This window comes from Mercurialis annua, linkage group LG3, assembly GCF_937616625.2.
Source record: "Mercurialis annua linkage group LG3, ddMerAnnu1.2, whole genome shotgun sequence".
In the NCBI taxonomy this organism is placed as follows: Eukaryota; Viridiplantae; Streptophyta; class Magnoliopsida; order Malpighiales; family Euphorbiaceae; genus Mercurialis; species Mercurialis annua.
This window is the reverse complement of record NC_065572.1, coordinates 55,346,826-55,370,033: the sequence shown is the minus strand read 5'-3', so window position 1 is coordinate 55,370,033 and position 23,208 is coordinate 55,346,826. Positions and strand designations below refer to the sequence as shown.

The following is a 23,208-nucleotide window of genomic DNA, read 5'->3' as shown; positions in this document are numbered from 1 at the left end:
AAAAAGAAAATGACAACTAAGAAAAGTTATTTTCACCTAAATTGAGATAGTGAATACTATTGAATAATTTAATTGATGTGATACAATTACTTTAAATATTTTAGTCACATAAATTTATTAATTTTATTCATAGATAATCTGGTGAATGATTTAAATAATGATTCTAAAGCTTTTTTAAGACTTGGTTCAGCATTTATTATTATTAGAAATAAGTCTTATAACATCTACATAGCTTTTGACTACACTGACAGCTGAAATTCACATTACTATAAGGATTCAAGTTCCAAGCGTTTCATATTAATAATGAGAGCTCAAGTACATATTTCTAACTTGATAAATTACTTGACCTTTCCAAAGACGTGCAAAATTGGATTGTATTTGAAGATTTAAAGAGGGCATTAATATGTTAATGCATTAATCCATTTGTATACAACAAATTTACTGACAACTGTATAAAATTGCATTAAATTAAAGGAATTGCACATTTGCTCAGAAACAGCCTACAATATACAAAAGCCTGTAACCAACCTAGTACACATCATTCAGCACAATGCCAGAGTGCAATTTTCTAAGATTTTAAAAAGAAGTATCATATTTTGGGGAGGAATGAGCATTTCCGGTGTAGAATGAAGGCGTTAAATGATAACTATACTGAGTAACCTTGATTTGGTCGCGATATGAACTCCCCTCCATTTACAAAACAGCATCGCAGGAGATGGTGTTCATAAGCAAAGATGCCAAATATATCCCCACTAACTCGAATTGTAATCTACAGATGATCAATAGAACCACTTTTTAGTCTCTCCATCCGAGCTTGAAGGCCAGATAATGCTTTCTCATCCATAGGAAGAACGCCTCCCTGCGCAGGATTTTCCATACTGACAGATTCTGATGCACGGGAAACTTGACTATAGAGTCCATTGTTCAAGTTATCATTCACACTTGGTAATGGCCTATTTCCAGAATCCAGATTTCCACCAGCAGCCAACTGCATGCTCTTCATTCTCTCTCTAATTGCATCTAATGATGCGGTAGTTACTGCAGTTTCGAACAAATGGCTTATTAGGTTAACAAACAAAGCAAGTCAGAAAGAAAGTAAAATAAAAGTAAAAAGAACGTAATATAAGCATTACCTCCACTTAAGAATTTCTCATTTCTTTGGTCAGCCAAAGAAATATCTCTTGAAGTAAGGGCACTGACATTTCTGTTATCTTCAGCATAAGCCGATGGTAGATGAAAGTTTGTAAACTCAGATTTCACATTCATTGATTTTACATCATTTAATGAATTTGTATGAACTGGAGAAAGAGGAGCAAATTCAGGGGAGGACATATTTAGAGCAGATGGTGGGGGAGTTGACAAGGGCACACTAGAAGGTGTCCTGCCTGCAGCAGCGTTTTTCTCCATCTGCAAGTGAAGTACAATACAGTTTCTCACTTTGCTTGTTCTTCCAAACACTGGCAATATTAAAAAAAAAAAAAATTACTAACCTGCGCCAAACCATCTCTAATATATGTGCGGAATGCCTCACTAGCGTTTTGGAGCTGAGAAAATATATCAACCTATAATTCAAAAATTACAAAAAGAAAAATTAAAACATTAGTCCAATGTATGCAAGTCCCCGAAGAGAAAAAAATGCAGTTTTCATTGCAAGCCTCCGATATTCTTTACCTAACTGAAACAATAGCATGCCTACCAAACAGGAAATATAATCAACTAACCTTGGGGTATAGCTGTGTGATGCGATATAGTTCATATAGACCAATTGTACATGTTTGCTTGTCACCGATTTTTTTGAAAATTGCAGCAAGCTCTTGCTGTAAGTAGTTTAGAACACAAATTAACACTAATGACATGAGAAAGTAGAGATTTTTTTTAAATATAATCAATGGCAACTAATTCTCGAGAATAAAAATAAAGTAGTAGGGGATACCTTTAACTGCGCATCTGCAGAATGTGGGGCAGAGGATGGATTGTTGGCTGTAGAATCACCCCAATGAGTTTGGCCCACAGGCCCTGTTGATGTCAACATTCTTGCAGCAGCTAAAGTCTGCAACCATAAAAGCATTTTAATCCTCAGTCAAAATCAAATATATGCAGGAAATTACATTTGCTGATTCCTTACCTCAAGATTAAGATCAATGTAGGCAAGTATAATTGGTTGAGGCTTCATGTCTATAGGAACCATAGAAAGGTGGCCCTTTATTGCAGCTCCACGAAGTTTAACAAGTTCATGGAGAACAGTTTTCACCATGCGCAATGGCTTGTCATCCGCTCCAGCTCTTAACATAAAAAAAAAATTAACATAAAAAAATAAAAAGATGAAGATGAAGAAAAGACCAAAAAAAAACAGGTCAACTGAAAGGAAGATGAATTAAACAAATTAACAGAAACCTTGCATTTACATGTTGGGACAGGAGGACCCTATTAGATTAATGCATACCTTCTCCTAATTTCTTCCATCCCCAGTTCTTGTAGATATACATGGATGCTTTGGAGGATGCGATCAAGATCAACATCATATATAGTGCTTTGAAGAACCTGTGCCGTCAAAATTGGTAAATGGTCCAAACAACAAAAAATAAAGACTAACAATTTGATCTGCCTTTCATATGCAGTGACAAATTAAAATTCCTTTTATATGTAAGGGTTTAAAATTACAAATTATCACAGAGGACAGAATCAAGTCAAACTGAAATATCTTTAAAGAGTCAAATCAGTGGTAACAGAAACTTAATACTTGTCCGACAAATAAGAAATCCATTTTGCTAATTAAGAAGCCCCATATTGTTATCATAATAAATCGGCTAATAATCACCGACGGTCCTCGACTTTTACCCTAACCTTCCGTAAACCCCCCAACCTTTCAAAAGCTTCCCTAAACCCCCCAACCTTTGTGGCGGCGCCATTCACGGCCCTTATAGACGAAACTACCCTTTTGGTTTTGGCGGCTGTCCTTTTTTTTGGAAAAAAACAAATAGTGGCGCCACATGTTAATTAACACGTCATTTAATGTCAAAACAAAATTGAAACACCCAAAATACCCCCTAAAAAATTAAACCAAATCAAATTTACTTAATCAAACCCAACCCACGGTCAATCCGCCCGCCAACCCGAACCACTCACCGCACCCGCCGCCGACCACCACCCGCCGCCCGCCGCCGACCCATCGGAATCTGCTCTTGGAGAGCAGATCTGAATCTGTTCTCCAAGAACAGACTGTTCTCCAAGAACAGATTCAGATCTGTTCTTGGAGAACAGATTCAGATCTGTTCTTCTGTTCTCCAAGAACAGATCAGAACAGATGTGCAGAAGACGAGCAGCAGCTCGTCTTCTCAGAGAAGACGAGCTGCTGCTCGTCTTCTGAAAAACGGAGAAGACGAGCTGCTGCTCGTCTTCTCAAAAACGGAGAAGACGAGCAGCAGCTCGTCTTCCCAACCGGAGAAGACGAGCTGCTGCTCGTCTTCTCACAACCGGAGAAGACGAGCAGCAGCTCGTCTTCCCCTGAGAAGACGAGCTGATGCTCGTCTTCTCAGATCTGAGAAGACGACGAGCTTGGTCGTTTTCTCACCTGAGAAGATGACCGGAGGCGGGTTCGGTTGTGGCGGTTCGGTTTCGATAATTCAGTGGTTTGAATGGGTTGATTTGCTTTGATTTTTTATTTTTGTTTTAATTAAATTTTAATAATTGTAAGGGTGTTTTGGGTTTTTTAATTTTTTTTTAGATATTTTGCCACATGTCAGATGACACGTGGCGCCGTCTTTGTTTTTTTTTTTTTAGAATTGTAGCCGCCAAAAAAAGACGGCGCTTAGGGGTATTTTCGTCCATAAGGACCGTGAATGAGCGCCGCCATAAAGGTTGGGGGGTTTAGGGAAGCTTTTGAAAGGTTGGGGGGTTTACGGAAGCTTAGAGCAAAGGTCGAGGACCGTCGGTGATTATTAGCCTAATAAATCACACATCCATGCACAGCAATCTGCATGACATGGTCCAGGATGGTCAATGAATTCCTATTCTATAGTCTGCCTCAGCAATTGTGATGGGATGCTAATTCATATCCCTCTTACGAATCAAGCATCACACAGCACTCAAACCTAAATGGAACAAATTTCTAAGACCATTTGAGTTAAGGGACTTTCTATATGTGCAGATAGTTTTGAACTCGGCTAAATTGATAAGACAAGTCTTTAGATTTTTAAAAGAGAAGCAACTAAAATTACCTTAGTGAGTTTTATTAGGCATTTGACAACAAGATCAGAGAACTTCTGATTTCTAATGGAAAATGTCTCACTTGACGCAGGTGAAGGCCATCTTGAGGGATCCAAAGGACGTAAGAGATTTATCAAGACAACAAAGGATGATGTCCGATCAGCATTATCCTGCATATAATGAGCTGTTAATAACAGTGTTGAACACATTTTAAACTCATCAGAAAAACAGAAGCATGTCAGATAAAATCATCACCAAAATCTTAAGCATCAGGACATTCAATGCTTTCAGGAGTTGGCTGCCATCATCCATATGAGGAACCCTTTCATCCAATAGCCAAAGTAAGAGTTCTGTTATTAGACTGTCAAGTGTACTTTCTTTGACAGCATGGGCAAGTCTCTTATTTTGAAATGTCTGCAGCAAATCCAATCCAGTGCAAGGTCAAAAAAAAAGTCCAGTAACGGGAAATAAGAATGAGCATGAGAAGAAAATATTCATTCTCCCAAACAATTTCAATATCAATTGTCAACTTCTCCCGCTCTTTATACAAACATAACTCATGGTGCGGAAGGAGGAAGCAAAAAGACAGCTAAATAATAATTTAAAGCAGTAATCACCTGCATGAGAGTGTTAAGAACATATTTGCATGACCTTGATGAAGCTCCGGTCAAACTGAAGTCAAAAGTCTTGGCTACCTGTTCGGTGGAGAAAAATGAGATTGCAAAACATACGCTAATAACATGTCGGTGAAAAAACTCAAGGTGTATCTATAGATCACTTGCCTTGCTTGCCAAGCATGAAACAAGTCGATCAGCGTCCTTCACAAGATCATCCATTGCACTGCCTTCTGGATCACCAGTGGCCTGTGCCAACTCATGGCACACAACTTTCATACCTTCAACTGACTGCAAGCAAAAATACAAAGTGAGTTGGATCTCAATCCATAAACGGAAAATACAAACAAAAGAGAAGATGTTCATGCCCTCACCCATCCACCTTCACAGATATCCGGAAAGGAGACGAAGGTCAGATAACTTCCAGTGGGATTAATAACATTTTTATCACATTTAACATCTAAACATATTGGATAACATGCAAACTAGAAATTGTAGTTTTAATCATTTGGCTAGAAAGTTCAAAGGAAAACAAACAAAGTACATGGTATAACCTAAAAATGGCTTTCGAAGAATATGAATACTTAATGCACAAGAAGTTGGTGTTCACTTTTGTTTATCCACTAATAAACCTTATCCAACAGACATTTTATGATTGAGGCAGAGCAAATCTTTATTGATGTCTCAATCCAAATTCTAACATGAAAAGGGTAAGGATTAATAACAAAAAGACAACCACCTTCTAATTCTTACCTGCACCATAAATCAATACATTTAAGAAAGCTATGCAGCAGTATATACGCACTCCACATATATGGACACCAAAAATTTATAGGTCTAGCAGTAATTATCTCTTTTATGGGAGAAATTTGGAACTTATACATGGAATAGCTTCTTCATTCTAGGGACATACTTTTTTGTTTTTATTTTCGGTTTTTGGCTGGATAACTTTAAACATGGAAAGAAATTCACTTCTGGACAGTGCACAGTTATAATACTAAAACTGGAATGGACCAGAATTAGAAAAGATAAAAACCTGCTCTGGGGACCCAAAGGAAATAATATCTATTGCTTCATTCCAATCTGTGGGCCCAGTGACACCAGTAACCGCATGAGGCATAACCTGCCTTTCAATCTGAAGTTCATGTGGACCAACATTTTTCCTGGAAATGAGTAATTACGTACTTTAGTTGGATAATATGATGAAAAAAACAGTCATGCTACTAATTCACAGAAAGACTGAAAAAGAAACGGTACCTCAAAAATGCTGGGCCAGATACAGATTGAGAAACTTCCCCACTTTGTTCTGCCAAATCAAACCTGACAGGAACACATGAATAGTCTTAGATACATTTATAATATTAATATTTTTTATTTATCAGTTATGAATTTAATGTAACACTAACATCAAAATGCGGAGGGATTAGTCTCATCTCTCATACAAGCAGCATAGATTAAAAAAAACAAGGAAAAAACAACAAAAGCCTTGCTAGCTTTGAAACCAACAATCTTCCAGAACAAGTTAGTTTGATTAAAGTACAGCCATTCAAGTATCAAAGGCAGTCAAACCATTAAGTCCAATGTCACCCTAGATTGATGCAAAGACAACTGAATGTCTTTCATCCATACTATACGAAGGAAAGACATTTAGACAAAATAAATGATGAGCTATCATATAATACAGCAGGCTGAAGTGGCTAAAGCAATATATCAACATGCCAGTATAAACATTTCCTAATCCAAGTCATCTGAGGAATGTCTAATATAGATATACTTGATGAATTATGTCCTCTGATTACGCTAGCTAATAGTATTAAACCATTTTCTAATCAGTTGCACTAATACACAGCCACAGAGGACATATTCCTCATGCAGTGAATAGACATAAAATAATGGAAACTGAAGAAAAAATACATTACTACTGTATTAAGAACCCTATAGCCAAACCATCCATCAACATAAAAAATAAAAAAAAGTAAGCCATGATGTAATGTAACAAAGAATCTAGTGGAAACACAAAAAGGCAGGTATACATATTCTTCAACTGAAAAATTTAGAGCAGGTGCCGCAGGAAGATACACACCCATTTTCCCTAACAGAGCGTCTTAAGGCAGCTCTGGAGTCACCAGGCCGACCTTCCTTTCTCTTTTCCATCTCTCGAACCTGTCAAAATAGAAAATGTCATGATGAACTTACATTAAAAAAAAACACTAACCTGGTGAAACTCTATACTGACCTTCCATTTGAATCTATCATCTAGCATACTTTTTTGAGCATCTGTAAGCTTTCCAGTGTATCGCCAAATGTCATCACCTGGAAACAAAGAAAAAAGGTAATTTAGTGCAAGCTAAGACATTGCTGAGACTGGAGAACATTAATTTATGACTTGTCTCCAAACCATGATCGACCAAAAGGGTATTAGAGATGATTTACAGAATACTAACAACTATAACAGATACATAACTAAAGTTCAAAGAAACTTAACTGTATAGCTCAAAGAAAATTATGTATAAAGAATTGTAAAACACATAAAGATAACATGGGGCACAAAAACAAATATCAGCCCACAGCTCTACCGGCATTATTACATACCAAGAATCTTGTAGCCAGCTGCAAGTGCATTTAAAGCAGCTTTCCTAGTTTCACCATCACGTTCTGCTGTCAAGCTCGCAACAATTTGAAGGGATTTCAGTTGCCCACTAATCTGTAGCCAAAAAGGTGTTCAAAGATAAGAACACAAGCAGACACCAATATAAAGAGATAAAATGAGAGAGAGCGAGAGAGAGAGGGACGGGACGGGACTTAGGGTTAACTAAAGAGGAGGAATGCGTCATCGATACCTCGGCAACGTGATGTTCAATCAAGAATCCAACAAGATCAGCACACTCTATTCGTGTGCGATTGTTTTTTGAGCGCAAGCCCTCCAAAATATAAGGAAATATTTTTGAAGCAGAATATGCATGAACAATCTGTTTAGTAAGCTCACGCATTTTCTCTCGCACTTTCTCAATATTATGTCCCAACTGCAGTACAGTTAAAATTAGTAAGTTGACAAGTGGAAAAAGATAGGTAAAGCACAAAAAAGAATAAATTAAACAATTCAGTGCCCCTTGTAAATTTCTTAAAAATGAAGACACAAGCTAAATCTCAACTATTTAGCAAAAGCTTGTGGCAACAAGTAAAATATCAATGTACACATGTGAACCAAAACTTAAGCTGCGAGGTTTAACAAAGAACCTTTTCTATCAAACATGGAAGAAATATAGCCGCTTCTGATTCAGTCAATAAGTACGCCTCATCCCGCAGCATGTCAAAAAGTTCAGGAAGGAATTCTAGCACCTGCCCATTCCAAAGCAAAAACGTCCTTATCTAGCAAATGTCAAATTCAAAAATCACATTGAGTAACGCGTGATAACAATACCTTTAACAAGCAAGTTGTGTTTGATTTACAAAACTGCAAAACAAACCACCTCAGAAGGATATCCAAAACCTCAACCAGTTCCCTTGCGATGGATGGAAGTGCCTGTAGCCAAATTTAATAAGGAAAAAGAAATATAAACATTACAAGTCATCAACACTTTAGTAAAAAGTTGAGTATCCAATACGACAGCTAAACACCTTCTGTAGCATCTCAAGCCCATCAACTTGTTTCTTAAAATCTGCACTAAGGAGCCGCCTGTGTAAATCCTCTCTAAAATATTTCATCATATCAGTCTGCATTCAAGGCATATTGTAGAAATTTTCAGGACAAAATATAATTACAAGGATAAAGAGAAAAAGAAAAGGAAAAAACAAAACAAAAAGTAATACAAGTACACTTGCAACACAAACCTCTAAATCTTGAATTTGTTCAATCCGCAATTCTTCAAACTTGAACCTACGGACTACCATTCTCTCCCTCTCTTCCTGAGCATAACAGGTGCACAAACAGTTTCTTAATAAAAACATTACATATCAAGTGAAAGTTTCAATTTGAATTAATAATACCTTGTTCGAGTCTTTGACATTCAACAAAGCTTGAGATTGGACAGCTCTATCTTGAACAGACATCATGGGCTCTGGTCTTGAACCTTTCGCTGGTATGGCTCTCTGATGAAGAATCCATGAAATATATGATTACTATACTCGCTAAGTTCTAGAAAAATATGTAAAACAAGTAAAAGATACATACTGAAGACATAATTCTATTTTTTGAGACACCATTGGCAGCCGATTTTCCAACCTTTGTGCTTGTCTTGGTTGATGGCCCCATAGAAATTGATTTTGCAGATTCAAATGATTCTGATAAAAAAAAAAACATTTTCACAAACAAAGAATTATGAACTTAAGGTTAAGCGAGAAGAGATATAAAAAAGAAATCCAAGGTACTAAAGACAACACCTTGAAAAGCACCATGAGGTTTCACTTTCTCAAGAACCAGAGCTAAGGCTGGTCCCTGAAGATCTCTTAGATTCTTCTCAACCTGAAATGACAATATACATACTTGAAATTTCAGATTTTAAATTTATGTCAATAGAATGATTATTTGAATGCAGTATACATACTGTTTCTTGACCAGAAACCCTCACGATCTCAGTGATGCATGCTTCTGCTGCTTTTCGAACATCGGATGACTTGTCCTAAATGAATATTGCAGAGAACAACACATGTCAAAAGTGGATAATATTGGAGAAAGTCTGTTGCAGTGCATAAGCTATCAAATAGTACTAAAAACACGATTTCAAAAATAAAATTTGGGGATATAATAGGACTTCCCAAGAGGCATTCATTTATGCACTACTGCCGAAGGTTTAACCTCCAAAAGTCCATAACAGAAAAACTTGGTTAAACCTCAATCCTAACAAATTAGGTGGGGTATAAAAGTCTAAGGCAATAACTCAATGTCTAAAACAAAAAATTACCGTCATAGCAGAGGCAGCTGGTTTCAGCAGATGCACAGCATCGGAAAAATCACTTAATCCAGAGAGTTGCTTTGACAACCAATCAAATAGATCCTTACGCCCTTCAGCACCAAGCTTGGCATCCATCAATGCTGTTGCAATATACGGGATCTAGAACAAGGGAACCATCATTATAACTAACATTAAATTGGGAATCAACTCAAAAATAAGATAAGGACGACAAAAGTACCACATTACCTAGAAGAACAGGGAATCTAGAACAAAGGAATAGACATTATAACTATTAACTAATATTAAATTGATAGTCAACTCAAAAATAAGAAATGATAATAAAAGCACCATTTTATCTAGATGAACAGCAGCAACCCAAGAATCAACAGTAGTCAAAGCACACTCTCGCATATGTTTCTTATTGTCACCAATACACTTCAAAATATCTGATAGAATGCCCTGAAAGAAAACAACCCCATGCTAAATTACAGCCTCCTGCAGCACAACATATAAAAATTTGTTCTAGAAATGCTCAAGGAAGAATAACAAACCTTGCTCGACTTCTCAACAGCTGGTCCCATAGCCGATGCAACACCACCAATGGTGGTCAGAGTTGCCATGACTAAATTCTTATTGCTGTCATACAGACGTCCTCTAAGAGCACCAATCAATTCACCTGTTCAAATTATTGTTAGCCGTTACCAAAAGAAAGCTTTTGTCTTAGTATGCTAATCTACAATAACCAACCACCTTGGACAAAAAGTTTAAAATACTACTCTATACAACGTGTAACCTTCAAAAGAAGGTCCCTTATTGATGGTTAGCAGTTTCAGTTTCTTAAAAGACAATTCAGTAAAGAAAGATTATGTGAGGTTGACTCGTGTTAACTTAGTCTTCATTCGTTCCTTCAATATATAGTGCATCTAAGGAAATAAAGACACAATTTGATTTTCTCTGTGACCGTAATTAACAGTAAACAACATCAAAAAAAAACTTCGTATTGAAGTTCAAAATAATATGACGAATAAATGTGTTCTGAATGTCCCATTTAATTTGTGGCAAAATTCCTCATAGATTGCAATTTGTTTCGACGTGAATTGATCAATTTTTTGGTTGCTACAATTGCAATTTACATTATTAAAAATAGTAAGAATGAAAGTAAAACAATACAATAAATTGATGAAAAGAGTAAGATAAGTAAACTATAAACTTATTTTTTTTACTCCCTCCGTAAAAATAGAGTTGTCCACTTTGCCTTTATCACACAGTTTAAGAAAAACAATCATTGTTTATAGGTTTTGTAAATTTTTTCTTACTTTTCTTATCATACCCTTATTTAATATAGGGTCCACTTACAATTTAATTTCAATTTACTTATTAGTGGGTTTCAAATAGGGATAATATAGGAAAGTTGAGTGTAAAAATTGTTACTTTTTGAAAGTGGACAAGAGTTTTGGGAGAAAAAAAATTCTCAAAGTGGACAACTCTATTGGGACGGAGGGAGTAATAAATTATTTTATATCTTTTTAATTTAAGCTATCAAAAACTATAGACTAATAGAATTAATTTTTGAGTGTTCAAATTATCTTGCACCATTGCAAGGTAATTTTCCAGTAAAACTTTTAACGGAAGCCATACCAGTTCCAGTTGGCTGAATGCGTTTACTAGCCTCTTCAATGATTTTATTTACAGCTTCAATTGACTCTAAACGAACCTGGAATTTGAAGAAAGTAACAATACAAGTGGTTGTTCAAAAAGGTTTCATAAAATAACAATAATCAGACAAACAACACATAGTTCAGGCCTTGTTCCAATATTGGCAGGCATACCTTCCAATCAGGACTTTCCATGCTCTTCAGCAGAGTTGGTGTTATTTTTCCACTAATGTCTTCACGTGGCAGGCTGTCCAACCCGCCAGCAGAGACCAAAGTTGCTGATTCTGATGCCCTCACTGTTTTCTTAGGAGCAGCAGAAGCACCCTGAAGGGCAGATAGAAAGGTGATAAACAATCCATATCCAACTTAAACAGCTAGATGTGAGAAATAGATATGACCATTAATCTAGCATTACCTCAAAAGCATTTTTTTCATATTCAGCATCAAGTGCACTAAGTAATGCAGGTTTAACATCAGATAGAAACCCTTTAATATCTGCAGAAAAAAATGAAAGGTAAGACAATCAGAAATATCCTGAATACGAAATAAGAAAAATGTTCCAGGTAAACAGACCACCGACCTGGACCAACATATTTATGTAAAACTCCCAGAAGCTTAATGGTGGCATTTCTGCTAGCAGGCACACTTGACTGTAATCCAATATCTTTACAGAAATCAATCAAATCCTGTAAAACATGCAAAATTCATTTTCAATTAACAAAAAATTTTGCTGAAATATAGCGACATATTGTGTGAATAATGGGTATGACAAGCAACTATTTGACTTAAGAAAGAACTAGAAACACCTTAAGCTTCAAATGTGAAATGCCAAAATCCTCAACTGCTGAAACCATCCACAACAATCCCTCACTAAGGACCTTAGGATTCTTGTGCTCTTTCATAATCTTGTAAAGCTACAATAAAAGAAAGACCACATACATTAATAGAGACAATAAGCAAAATGCCAATCGAGAATTTTCAAAATCAGCTTCAGTCAATGCACCATACTTATGCTTAAAAAACACATATTTGAGGCATGCGCAAAAGTACAAGGAAATGGAAGTATGCTTACTCTCTCAAAGATAAATCCTGGACCTACTGCTTCACAGAAAGCAGTAAGACACTTCATGGCATGAGCTCGAGTTTTGATGTCTGCTACCCGTTCACTAGTACCTGTTGAAAAGTAATGAGGAATCAAATTAAGCAAAATCCAAGTGCACGATCACCTCTATTATAGTACGGACCAATCCAATTTTACTAGCGAGAGAATGTTAGAGATACGAGACTTGTAATTCTAGCTACTATGTTAATTCAAAGAAAAACATCCAAAATCTAGTACTCACCCAAAAGGCAAAGCACGATACATTTCTTTGGAAATTTAGTTGCAGTTGAAGCTAGGTATGTAATAACTTCAATCATCTGCTGCTGAACCTGCATTTTTTTAAGTTTTTCCAGATATTATGTATAGGTAAGGAAGAAAAAACTGATAATCTGATAATAAACGAACACCAAAACTTCAAATACCTGAACATTTTTCTCACTCCAACCAGGTATGGCACAAAGTAAACGAATTAAAATCTCCACAGACTGATCAATGCCCTGTAGCCCTTCAACCTGCTGTTTCAATGAGGATATGGCTGGAAAAGCACCCGATGGTCATATATACGTAAATGAATGCAGACTAGACATCATAATAGCATGTACAAAAATTGTACAACTGCTGTTCTACTTTCAAAAAATCTCAGTCATAATTAGACTACCGATCAAGCAAAAAACTACACCTATGGGCCATGGCAATATGGAAAAAATATCAAACCCAGACTTAGGCATTCACTTGCAAATGGACATAATAAAGAAATTAAAAAATTATTCTCATAACAAGTAAATATTCCAATTATAAAAAAAAAGGCAGGAAACAGGTTAACCATGGCAGTTGCAAGATTCTAACTCTGGAAAACATATAAATATTTACATCAGTAATTCTTGCATGCACATTCAGCAATAGAAATTTAGAAATATCCCACAATGAAATGAGTATGCCTATCGTTAATAACCCTATGTCACATAATTATAGAAATGCTTTGCCACTTTTTGACTTGCACATGGATCAAGAAATATCAATAATGCTACATACTTTTTCTATAATATTCCTACAATAACCCTTAAATTTATTCTAGTTAGTATATTCTAATTGGCTAGAACTAAGGTATTTATTGGAACTGCCAATATTAAAGCATAATAGCCAATAGGCCCAATACCCATAAAAGTAAAAAGGGATATTTTTGTCAAACACCTAAATAAGAGTATTTAAAGTAAACTATAAATGGAAAAATTTCTATGTTTTGGAACAACCCAAAATAGAAATATTTTCTATAATTATGGGATGGAGGGAGTGTTTTTTAAAAATTTCGAAGAAAATTTATGGAGAACAAATTCAACATCTAACAAAAGCAATTTCAATATGAAAATAGCAACCACTTGTATTCTTTTATGTAACTCAGGATAAATTAGATGCAGAATGCTAGATTTATTCAGACAGGTTACCAAAAAACAGATAGCACCACAAAATGAGATTTGCACAAGGAGATCAATTGTAAGAGGTGAACTACCAGTGAAAATTATCTATAAACCTTTTTAAGGAAACCTGCCTTTCTGCAATGTAACTACGGTCAAATTCATACTACTGATCAAATAAGAGCTCAATTATTACTTACAGGTTATAGGGAGCATATTCAACACATTAAAACATTGGTCCGCATACTACAAGTGACACTGATACAATATACACTTAATTAAGAACTATTACAATGGATTTACATCCTTGCAGTTATACCTTTTACATTGAAAATAGCAAAGATATCATGAGAAGCAACAAAACAAACAATTTTGAGCTTTAAATTTGAGAGGAAATTAGAGCATCAGGAGTTCAAAGTAGTTCAAGGGACAAGCATGTGATATCTACACGATTTACAGAATATCATCAAAAACTTATAATCTTGAGCTTTGAATTTAAGAGGAAATATAAGAGGAAATAGGGCATCAGGGTTCAGAGTAGTTCAAGGGACATGTTTGTGACATACACAATTAAGAGTAAACCATTAAATGATTTCATAAATAATTACCTAAAAGTTATAGCAAAGATGATGACCTACCTTCAAGCCTTTCTTTCCAAACAGTACTCTTTAATTGAGAAACAGTTTCTGCTTGTATAAGAGATCCTAGTCTACTTTCAATCTCTTCGAGACTCATTTCTGCTGGCTGCAAATAGCCAAACAAAGAACGAATAAAAATGTCAGGTATCAGGAGATACCTGGAATAACTGACAATACAGATGAACTACATAGATGTCGTTTCATTACCTCAACATCTTCAGGTGGTTCAATAGCTTTTGAGGTTTCAGTCCTCCCAGTCCCATCTCCTTTCTTGCTAGCCCCCGATTTAGTAGACCCTACCTTTTTATTAGCAGGCTGATAGAGAAAACAAGACATATAATGAAAAGGAATACCATGCTAACAATGTCAAATGGTAGAACAAAAAACAAATCAAGAAGAAATAAATAAATACTCACAGCAGCTGGAACAGGCTTCTTCCCAGAAAGCATGCTTGCTGCTGACCTTCTAATGAATGAGGCTTCTGATGTCTGCAAAATTTACATTCCAAAAAGAAAATTTCATAGTGATCCATGGGGAACAACAGGCTTTAAAAATGCATTTAAAGCAAGGAATAGTGCAACAAAATACTAAATGAGATGCACCAACAGTTTCATTCTCATTAACTTGCTACTGAACTTCAATTTATCATTGTTCTTCCAGGTGATGTCAATGTAATCTTCTAAGAAGACAGAAAGAATGACAACTAGATAGAAGTATCCTGCTCATATGATCAGACCAACTCAGACAGGTTATTATTGGCAACATACTGCTAGACATGTTACCAGAAGAGGCCAAAACAGAGCACTTTCTTAAGGCAAAGATGTTCAAATAAGGTTTTGCTTGTCTAATGTAATTTTTAGCTTTTAAAGGATAACAAAGATAATACAAATGTCAAAATCAGAAAGCAATTGGTAAATTAAGAAGCATAAACTAACCTCTGTTGAAGACACGCTCCCACTAACAGCTTGAACTGTAGCTGGTGCATGATAACATCAGGGGAAAAGATAAATACATCGAGAAATACAGATTTACCACTGAAGTAGACAAGAAGAACATTGGTATTATTAACAAACCTGAGCTTGTTCCACCAGTCACACTTCCTCCTGAACCTCCAATCATTTCAGACAGCTTCTTTCTTCTGACATCATCAAGTTTCTCTATTGATCTCTCCAAAGGTCTCATGCCAACAGACTATCACAGAAAATAAAAATTACCGACGGCAGCAAAATTTCAAGCAGTATATCCATCTCAGACGAAAGAAGGTGTGCTACCTTAGCAATTGCTGCCAGAACAGCAAATGCCGAATCCCTCACATCAGGAGTCCCATCATTAAGGCTCTACAGGATCCAATTGCAAACATTAAACGTTTACATGAAATAATGACAATGCTGCAATAGTTGCAGTAGAAAATCAAAAATAACAATTTGCATGACAATATTGCAGATGATAAAAATCAAAAGATGGAAGGGGGTGAAATAAGTTGCTAGTAGCGGTAGAATCAACTGAATATAAATTGTGCGCTTAAATGGAAAAGACTCCTAGACAAGTAATAAAGGAGAAGTAAGAGGTATGCTAAAATCTATCTAAATCCAAATTTCGAAGCAGTTTACAAACTGAGGGTGATGTGAGCAACAGTTCATAAATTTGGAATATAAAACAACACCTTTCAAGAAGAATTTACTACCTCCATACAGATAGGGACATAATCTTTGTGCACTTTTAGAATAACAGCTTTGTTACTTGTTTCAATACAAAATGTTATCCAGTTCAAGCTCAACGAGCGAACAAGAGGAACTTTATTTTTGGCAGCCGTCTTCACATCTGCAATAAACAATGTTCAAGATTATACTTATCCAACATACTCCAAAGTTATATTTACTTTATACCATATATCCATATCTATTCAAAGCATGAATTTCCCATAACTGGCAGAGGTGGAAAAAGCAATCTAATAAGAAATAAATCAAAACTAGAATTCTTCTTGCATTCTATCTCTTGAAAAAAAAAATCAAAACTAGAATTCATTGCCATAAGGAATAACGAAAGTGCCTATAGGGAAGTCAGCATGCCAAAGATACACCAGCAAAATGGGAGCAATCCCAAGAGGTAGGAGAATAGAAGGCATCAGCACATAAAACAGAAGACAGAATAATAGATTCCAATTGTGCATAATAGATAAAACAAGAAAAGCATAATATATAAAAAGAAAATGGAGTTTACCTTCAACAATGTCAACAAGATTTAAGCACCCAGACTTATGCAGTGCTTGAAGAGTTTGTCCAAGTGACTCAGTAAGAGTTGGTTTTTTCTCTTTCAATTTTTCCTTATAAGGCAAAAAAATAAAAAAGTAAAATCCGTATTAGATAATCAGTGAACTAAACTTGAGCGGCGGACAAAAATGCATGCATGTTCAACTGTCTCTGTGGTTTTATGTTTGCAAAAGTACTTGAGTATCTTGATCTACTTACAAGCAAAATGGGCAATAAGAAACGAGAACTCGCGGAAAAATGAGTTCTTAAACCTCGTGCAAGATTGCCTATAGCTTGGATGGCTTCAACTGCAACAGCAATGTTCACATCTGTAATGAGCTGCAGGATAAAGACTATAACTTTTCAGCATATTATGAATTAACTGCTTCAGAAATAGTCTAAATATAAACAAAACAAAAGATTTAAATTCTAAAAGCACAAAAAATTATTAGAAATAGGACTCAGAGCAAAAGGATGTAATGTAATCCAAAAATAGGTGGAAAAAAATCTCTTGAACTATCTCTTGAGCTATAGTCACATTATGTAGAATATATTATGTAGATAAAAGTGAATGCTATTAACATGGAAGCTTCACGTCATACATCACTCAAATATCATACATAGTCCATCCATCTACACGAGAACTAGTGAATATCATCTAAATCAACTCTAAAATCATTCACTTTTAGCTACATGAAAGCTTTGATGTCATCTAAATCAACTCTAAAATCACTCATCTTTCTTTTGAAAAACAAAAGACGAAACTGCAGACATGCATTATATTTTTATTTTTTAAAAAAGCCTTTCTCATGAAATACATCCCTGTCCCTCAAATATCATAGTCCATCTACACAAAAACTAGTAAATATCGTCTAAATCAACTCTAAAATCATTCACTTTTATCTATGCTTTGATGTCATCTACATCAACTCTGAAATCACTCATTTTTCTTTTAAAAACAAAAGATGAAACTGAAGACGTGTTTTATAATTATAGAAATAAATCCTTTCCAACTCCCACGTGATATTAATCTCTCTAAGCCCTAATTAAGGAATGCATATTTTATAAAATGGGACGATGTCAGAGAGCCACATTACCCTAATTAAGGAATGCATATTTTATAAAATGGGATGATGTCAAAGAGCCACACTTTGCATCTAAGTCCGATTATTTTAGTAGCAGAAATTAATGATATGTGCCATCACTTCCTCATTCCATACAGGCAAACCAACAAGCATCAGTTTAATCGTAAACCAACCTCACCATCCAGTTTCCCCCTTATTGAAAAAAATAAAAACCTAACTACCCAATGGACAACAACAAGCACTATTTTTAACTAAGAAAAATGAAAATCTTATAGTTGTCTAAGCTGAAATAATTAAAAAACCAAACACCTTCTTTAGTGTCCGACAAACTTCTGAGAAATCCCCAGGTGCTATCCTTTTTGTCGAAGCAAGCTTGGTAAGCTCTGCAACGGCCTCCTTTCTTTCTGACCACTTGGTCGCTTTCTGAAAAGCATGGCACAATTATAAAGAATGAAGGGCAACTAAAGTAGCAAGCTTATTGAAATTAAGTACGAATCCCATCCAAACGTAAGTCAGAGCACTAACCACTCCATCCCAAAACCCAGACTTCTCCAAAGGAGTCAAGATGTCTACAGGATCAACAAGCTCATACTCATCTATTTCTTGAGGAGCTGACAATTGGTGCAAATAAAACCATTGGTATCTTGGTCAGAAGCATGAAAGAAAGAGAAATTAACAGCATTAAAGCATTGCAGAAAGTCGTGCACATACCATCACCTGCAATTTCATCCGACTCGCACGGGCCAGCAGCTTCTGATACAGCTTCTGGCTCTGGCTCCTTGTCTTGCTCAGATCTAATCAGTATACATGCATCAAGCAACAATGATAAGAAAAGATGATAACCTAATTTCTAAGAAACATTTTAACCTGCAGTCCATTATAAAACCAGATGACATCAGACATATGCAACATCCCAAGCTCGAAAGCTTACTTGAAACTGAAAAAACAATGCAAGCACCAGAACAATACAAGGACAAAACCTAAGTAACAACCAAACCTTATGAACCTTTTAGCAAGGAAAAAAAAAAGTAACCTACAAACAGTAGCTAATAGTTTCAAAATTTTCAAATAGCTATGCAAATCAGCTACATATCAATGAGGCAATACCACAGATCCAACCGAGAACCAAACAGATCAGCCACAAAGCAAAATAGAAATATACTATGTATATGGGAAAGAGCACAGAGGGTACTCATATTTGAAGAAACCTATAACATACAGTATAAAGTTCCATGCCAAAACAAAGAAAGAAAGCCAGAAAAAGCTTACAGATGCATGAAAAGAGTAAAGGCTCATCCTAGTTCTACTGAGGTAGTCGAAGTAATCAAAGGCAATAATCAGAAATAAAAACAAAACGTGAAATAAATATAAATGATCCTAATGCAACAGAAATGACAACAAACATCAATCAGAACTCCATAATCAAACAATCCAATAGTTACAAAGGATGATAAAAGATTTTATAGGTACACAATATTTCTTTGCAACATTCACCTAATTTTGCGAGATGGCCTTGCTGTCCCCGTAACAGTAACAAGCTCAGCCTCCAATTCTTTTTTCTTCAAACAGATAAACCAGTTGATTAATTACAATTCAGAGGCAACAAAAAAAGGTAGATCAGATGTACACAAGGCAAATGATTTTCCATACCATCGTATCCCTCATCTTCTCAAATAGAATAGATTTTACTGGGTCTTTCCCTATCCATCGGCAGAGCTCCAGAGTTAGCCCTTTGGAGGATGCGCGAACATTTTGATCCTGATGGTCAAATAATTCTGGAAGCATCTTTAAAATCCTCTTCGGGGGAACAATTTTTGCTCCAAATTCACTAATATCAAACACAATCATAATGGCACTTAGACTAAAAAAAAAGGTAATACTTCATCAAACTGAAATAGTAGCTAGCAAACCTCAGAGCTTGAAACATGACATCAATGGCAGGCACCACAGCTTTGGCAACTTTGTTCTTAATTGCTTTCTCCATTGTATCCTACAATTATCTCACAGTTGCAGTGATCATCAAAAATATCTAAAATAAAAATAACAATTCAAACAGCTGCAAATACAGCAGAATTAGACCAAGCAATAAGAAGCCGTTCTCGACTTCTTAAAAATGACTCAACCCAGTTATGATACACAAAATAGTTCATCTCATGGGCATCATCCTTCCAGAGACATTTACGAACTTATAGTAAACATGTTTCCCTACCTCATTCATCTATGTTAATATTATAGCAGATGAAAACGAATGCCTCGATAATATTACCAACTGAAACTAAATGTGAAAGCAATATTAAATGCCTAATATTTTCGTGAATGGCATCACATGTGCATTAACCTTCCAGCCACATTTATAAATTCATACTAATCATTCTTACTAACTCGTTCAACTTTGTTATCCTTGGGACACATAATAACCAAATGACTAAAGTAAGAGCTGAGATTAAATGTTAAAGCAAATTTTGCATACGGCAATAAAGGTAGATATTTTGCTATATCTACCATGCCATGGTTTTCAAACACGTCACAAATTCTCGTCTAGTCTAGTGTTCCTTGTATTCCATGACAAACCATCAGTTTCCACCATAAGATTATAACCAATGACACCTGACAGTTCCAAAGGGTTAATTGTTTAACCAATGAACTCAAAGTATTTATATTAACTTTTCATAAAAATCCAATCCTATGCCACTTGTTGACATCTTTACACAATTCAGCACAAGTTATATTAACGAAAACTGTTCCTCTATTTCCTTCTGTTGGATAACAAATAGATGGAAAATCAAGAAGAGCCAAGAATGATTTCGACTCTTTTCCGGTAAAAAAAACATAACCCGAAAAAGAATTTTTAAAATCAAATTCGTCCTGCATAAGAGTAGTACATAATACTACTCTATCAACCTTGAAAGTTAATAGTAGAGCATGTTAAGTATATGTAATCTCTTATCTCCCTTGAAAGCCCCTACCTCTTTCTTCACCCAAAAATGTAAATTGTAAGGAATATTTTATTCGATTGTCACTAGCCTCCAACATCCAGCTCCCAAATACCATAGCCATTACACACATGAGATGATCAAGATAGCCAACTACTGCCATATGTGTTCCTCTTCTTCCTTCTTTTGGATAACTTAAAGAGGGTAAAATTAAGAGGAGCCAAGATGATTACAACTCTTTTCCGGGTAAAATATTCATCAAGAGAAGGTATTTTTAAAATCAATGACTTCCTACATAAGGACAACCACCATACGAGTAGTACATACTACTACTCTATCAACCTTGAAAGTTAAGAGTAGAGCGGGTTAAGTACATATAATCTCTTATCTCCCTTGAAAGTCCCTACCTCTTTCTTTACCCAAAATGGATATTGTAAGGAAATTTTAGTAGCTTATCACTAGCCTCCAACATCCAGCTCCCAAATACCAGAACCATAACACACATGCGATACTCAAGTAAGCCAACCACTGCCATTTTTTACCGCAATGAAGTGCCTGGTCTAATTAACGCATACGTAGGCTATGCATTTCCCCTCAGATAATCAACCGCCACAAGTTCCTAAGGTACTATTCTTTTTTGGTATGTTTTATCGAGCAAATCTTATTTTGTATGTTTTATCGAGCATAATGGTATAAAAATCCACCCTCTGAACTTATCACATATGCATTGAGCAACTTCTTGAAGTAGGAAAAAGAGAGCATCTAGCTTCATTTTATTTCAAGACATGAATATACTATAAGATAAGGCAGCCCTCGCCACATTTGGCTGAAATGATAAATTTAAATGTCAAAGCAACACAAAGACTCCAACTAAATAGCAGTTAAACACAATAAAAGTCTAGTCTGCTAATAGGCACAATCACATCTTTGTTGTACATATCTTAGAGCTCTTGTTAACAAACCAACACTTAGGCCACAGAGAGTAATTCATTACATAAGAAGCGAGAACATGAGGTTGAGGATTGGTACGTACTGTTTTTACAAGTGTTCAAAATGTGTCACTGGCTAGCTAAACTTAGAGAAGGGGCGACAGAAAGATCATCTGTGAATGATCTAGCTAATAAATTACAATTCTATCTGTCGAACTAATGGAGAACAAGAAGTGCACTCATTAAACCACATGCTAAGCAACTTGCACTTAATCCATGTAAATTTAAAGTAATCAGATGATTGTAAATTTACAGTAATACATGCATGCATGTTCCATACAGTTATCAACAGCTGAAGAGGTTGCTAATCTGTTGTAATGCCAAAACACAGCAAAACTTTTCAATCAAAAGCAGCATTGTGCTTAGTCAAATTGCAGAATACCTACCAGAAAAACATCAACAGCCTCAAGCTCCACCCAAAGCATGAATGCTGCCTGTGCTTTCTCCACTGTCTTAGGTCGACCAGTGAGGCATTTCGCCACAATTGCGTCACAGACCTCCTTAGCATACCTATAAACAAAAAAAAAAAAACCTCGCCTTCAATTTCTAATTAATTTCAAAAATTCAAAACGAACAAAACAAAAAAACTTTTATCTCGCCTTCCAGCATCAGCATCAGCAGCTTTTTGAAAAGCAATCAAAGCATCAAGCGCCTTGTCTTGAACAGGCGCATTTGAATCCGCAACTGTTTTTCTAAACAACGGACCTAACACACGTTCCACATTTCAAAAAATCAAATAAAGCAATTCACGAACAGATCAATCACATAACTACAACAATCAGATCTGAACTAAAACAAAACCGAAACTAAATTTTCAAAAAAAACCCTAATTAATCAATAAAAAAACAAAAACTCACCGAATTCACGCAGGCGAGGATCTTTAGGATCGGTTATAGAATCGCAAAATGAAGCCAAATCAATATTAGCCTCATTTCTAACTTTCCAATTCTTATGTAATAACCGATCTTCCCACGGTAACTTTTTCGCCTCTTTCAGTAACTTTTCCTCCTCCGACATTGTTTTATCTCGTCAATTTTACTGTATCTATCTATCGCCGGTTATGTGTAGAATCTGCGACGCTTATTTTTAATCTCCGCCGGTCGCCGGCGATTTTGAAAAAAATGAAAAGGGAGCGAGGAAATGACAAAAAAAGGGATATAAAAAGAGAGGGGTAATGATATGTTTTTTCACTCAAAAAAAATTAGAGAGAGAGAGACAGAGGTATTTTGAGTTGTACGTTTCAAATTAGCAATTTTCCCACTCGTTTTATATTTGGTTTGTAGAACACGCTCCTGTTATTAGGAGGTGAAGAGGGGGATTATGTTTTTTTTAGTTGTTGATTAATTTTCTAGAAATAGACTAAATATAGCGTTAGACAATTTGAACATGAATACATGATCCAATTTGAAAAATTTGACTTGATCGGTTGAAGA

The 23,208-nt window shown here is 35.6% G+C and overlaps 1 protein-coding gene across 2 annotated transcripts; it reads right to left on the bottom strand.

Moving 5' to 3' along the window:
- Positions 1-360: 360 nt before the first annotated feature.
- LOC126675280 (protein MOR1) lies at positions 361-22,986 on the bottom strand. Of its 2 annotated transcripts, none has more exons than XM_050369892.2 (54): positions 22,633-22,986; positions 22,375-22,480; positions 22,162-22,285; positions 19,764-19,843; positions 19,504-19,681; positions 19,348-19,412; positions 18,565-18,647; positions 18,379-18,464; positions 18,163-18,276; positions 16,988-17,107; positions 16,740-16,842; positions 16,204-16,340; positions 15,791-15,856; positions 15,593-15,710; positions 15,455-15,495; positions 14,936-15,007; positions 14,727-14,834; positions 14,520-14,625; positions 12,892-13,004; positions 12,711-12,798; positions 12,440-12,540; positions 12,174-12,281; positions 11,948-12,053; positions 11,783-11,862; positions 11,542-11,691; positions 11,351-11,426; positions 10,264-10,388; positions 10,061-10,171; positions 9,722-9,871; positions 9,365-9,439; positions 9,201-9,282; positions 8,992-9,101; positions 8,808-8,909; positions 8,652-8,726; positions 8,439-8,534; positions 8,242-8,343; positions 8,058-8,159; positions 7,661-7,843; positions 7,413-7,524; positions 7,057-7,133; positions 6,904-6,983; positions 6,078-6,140; positions 5,857-5,983; positions 4,985-5,111; positions 4,824-4,897; positions 4,462-4,620; positions 4,218-4,376; positions 2,444-2,541; positions 2,126-2,282; positions 1,934-2,050; positions 1,722-1,817; positions 1,491-1,562; positions 1,134-1,407; positions 361-1,038 (listed from the first exon to the last, which is right to left on the bottom strand). In XM_050369892.2, the coding sequence occupies exons 1-54, from the start codon at positions 22,790-22,792 to the stop codon at positions 770-772; spliced, it is 6,063 nt and encodes a 2,020-aa protein (XP_050225849.1). In that variant the 5' UTR covers positions 22,793-22,986; the 3' UTR covers positions 361-769. The 2 variants fall into 2 exon arrangements, with proteins under 2 accessions (XP_050225849.1, XP_050225850.1); XM_050369893.2 differs by having other exon boundaries at positions 18,571-18,647.
- Positions 22,987-23,208: the final 222 nt, after the last annotated feature.

Excerpts from the sequence above, each read along its gene's own strand:
- LOC126675280 (XM_050369892.2), bottom strand. The coding sequence starts at position 22,792 with ATGTCGGAGGAGGAAAAGTTACTGAAAGAGGCGAAAAAGTTACCGTGG. Across the intron at positions 17,108-18,162 it reads TTTGTCGGACACTAAAGAAG|CTCATTACAGATGTGAACAT; the intron begins GTGTTTGGTTTT and ends TTTATCCTGCAG. Across the intron at positions 9,102-9,200 it reads ACCTCATGGTGCTTTTCAAG|AATCATTTGAATCTGCAAAA; the intron begins GTGTTGTCTTTA and ends TTTTTTTATCAG.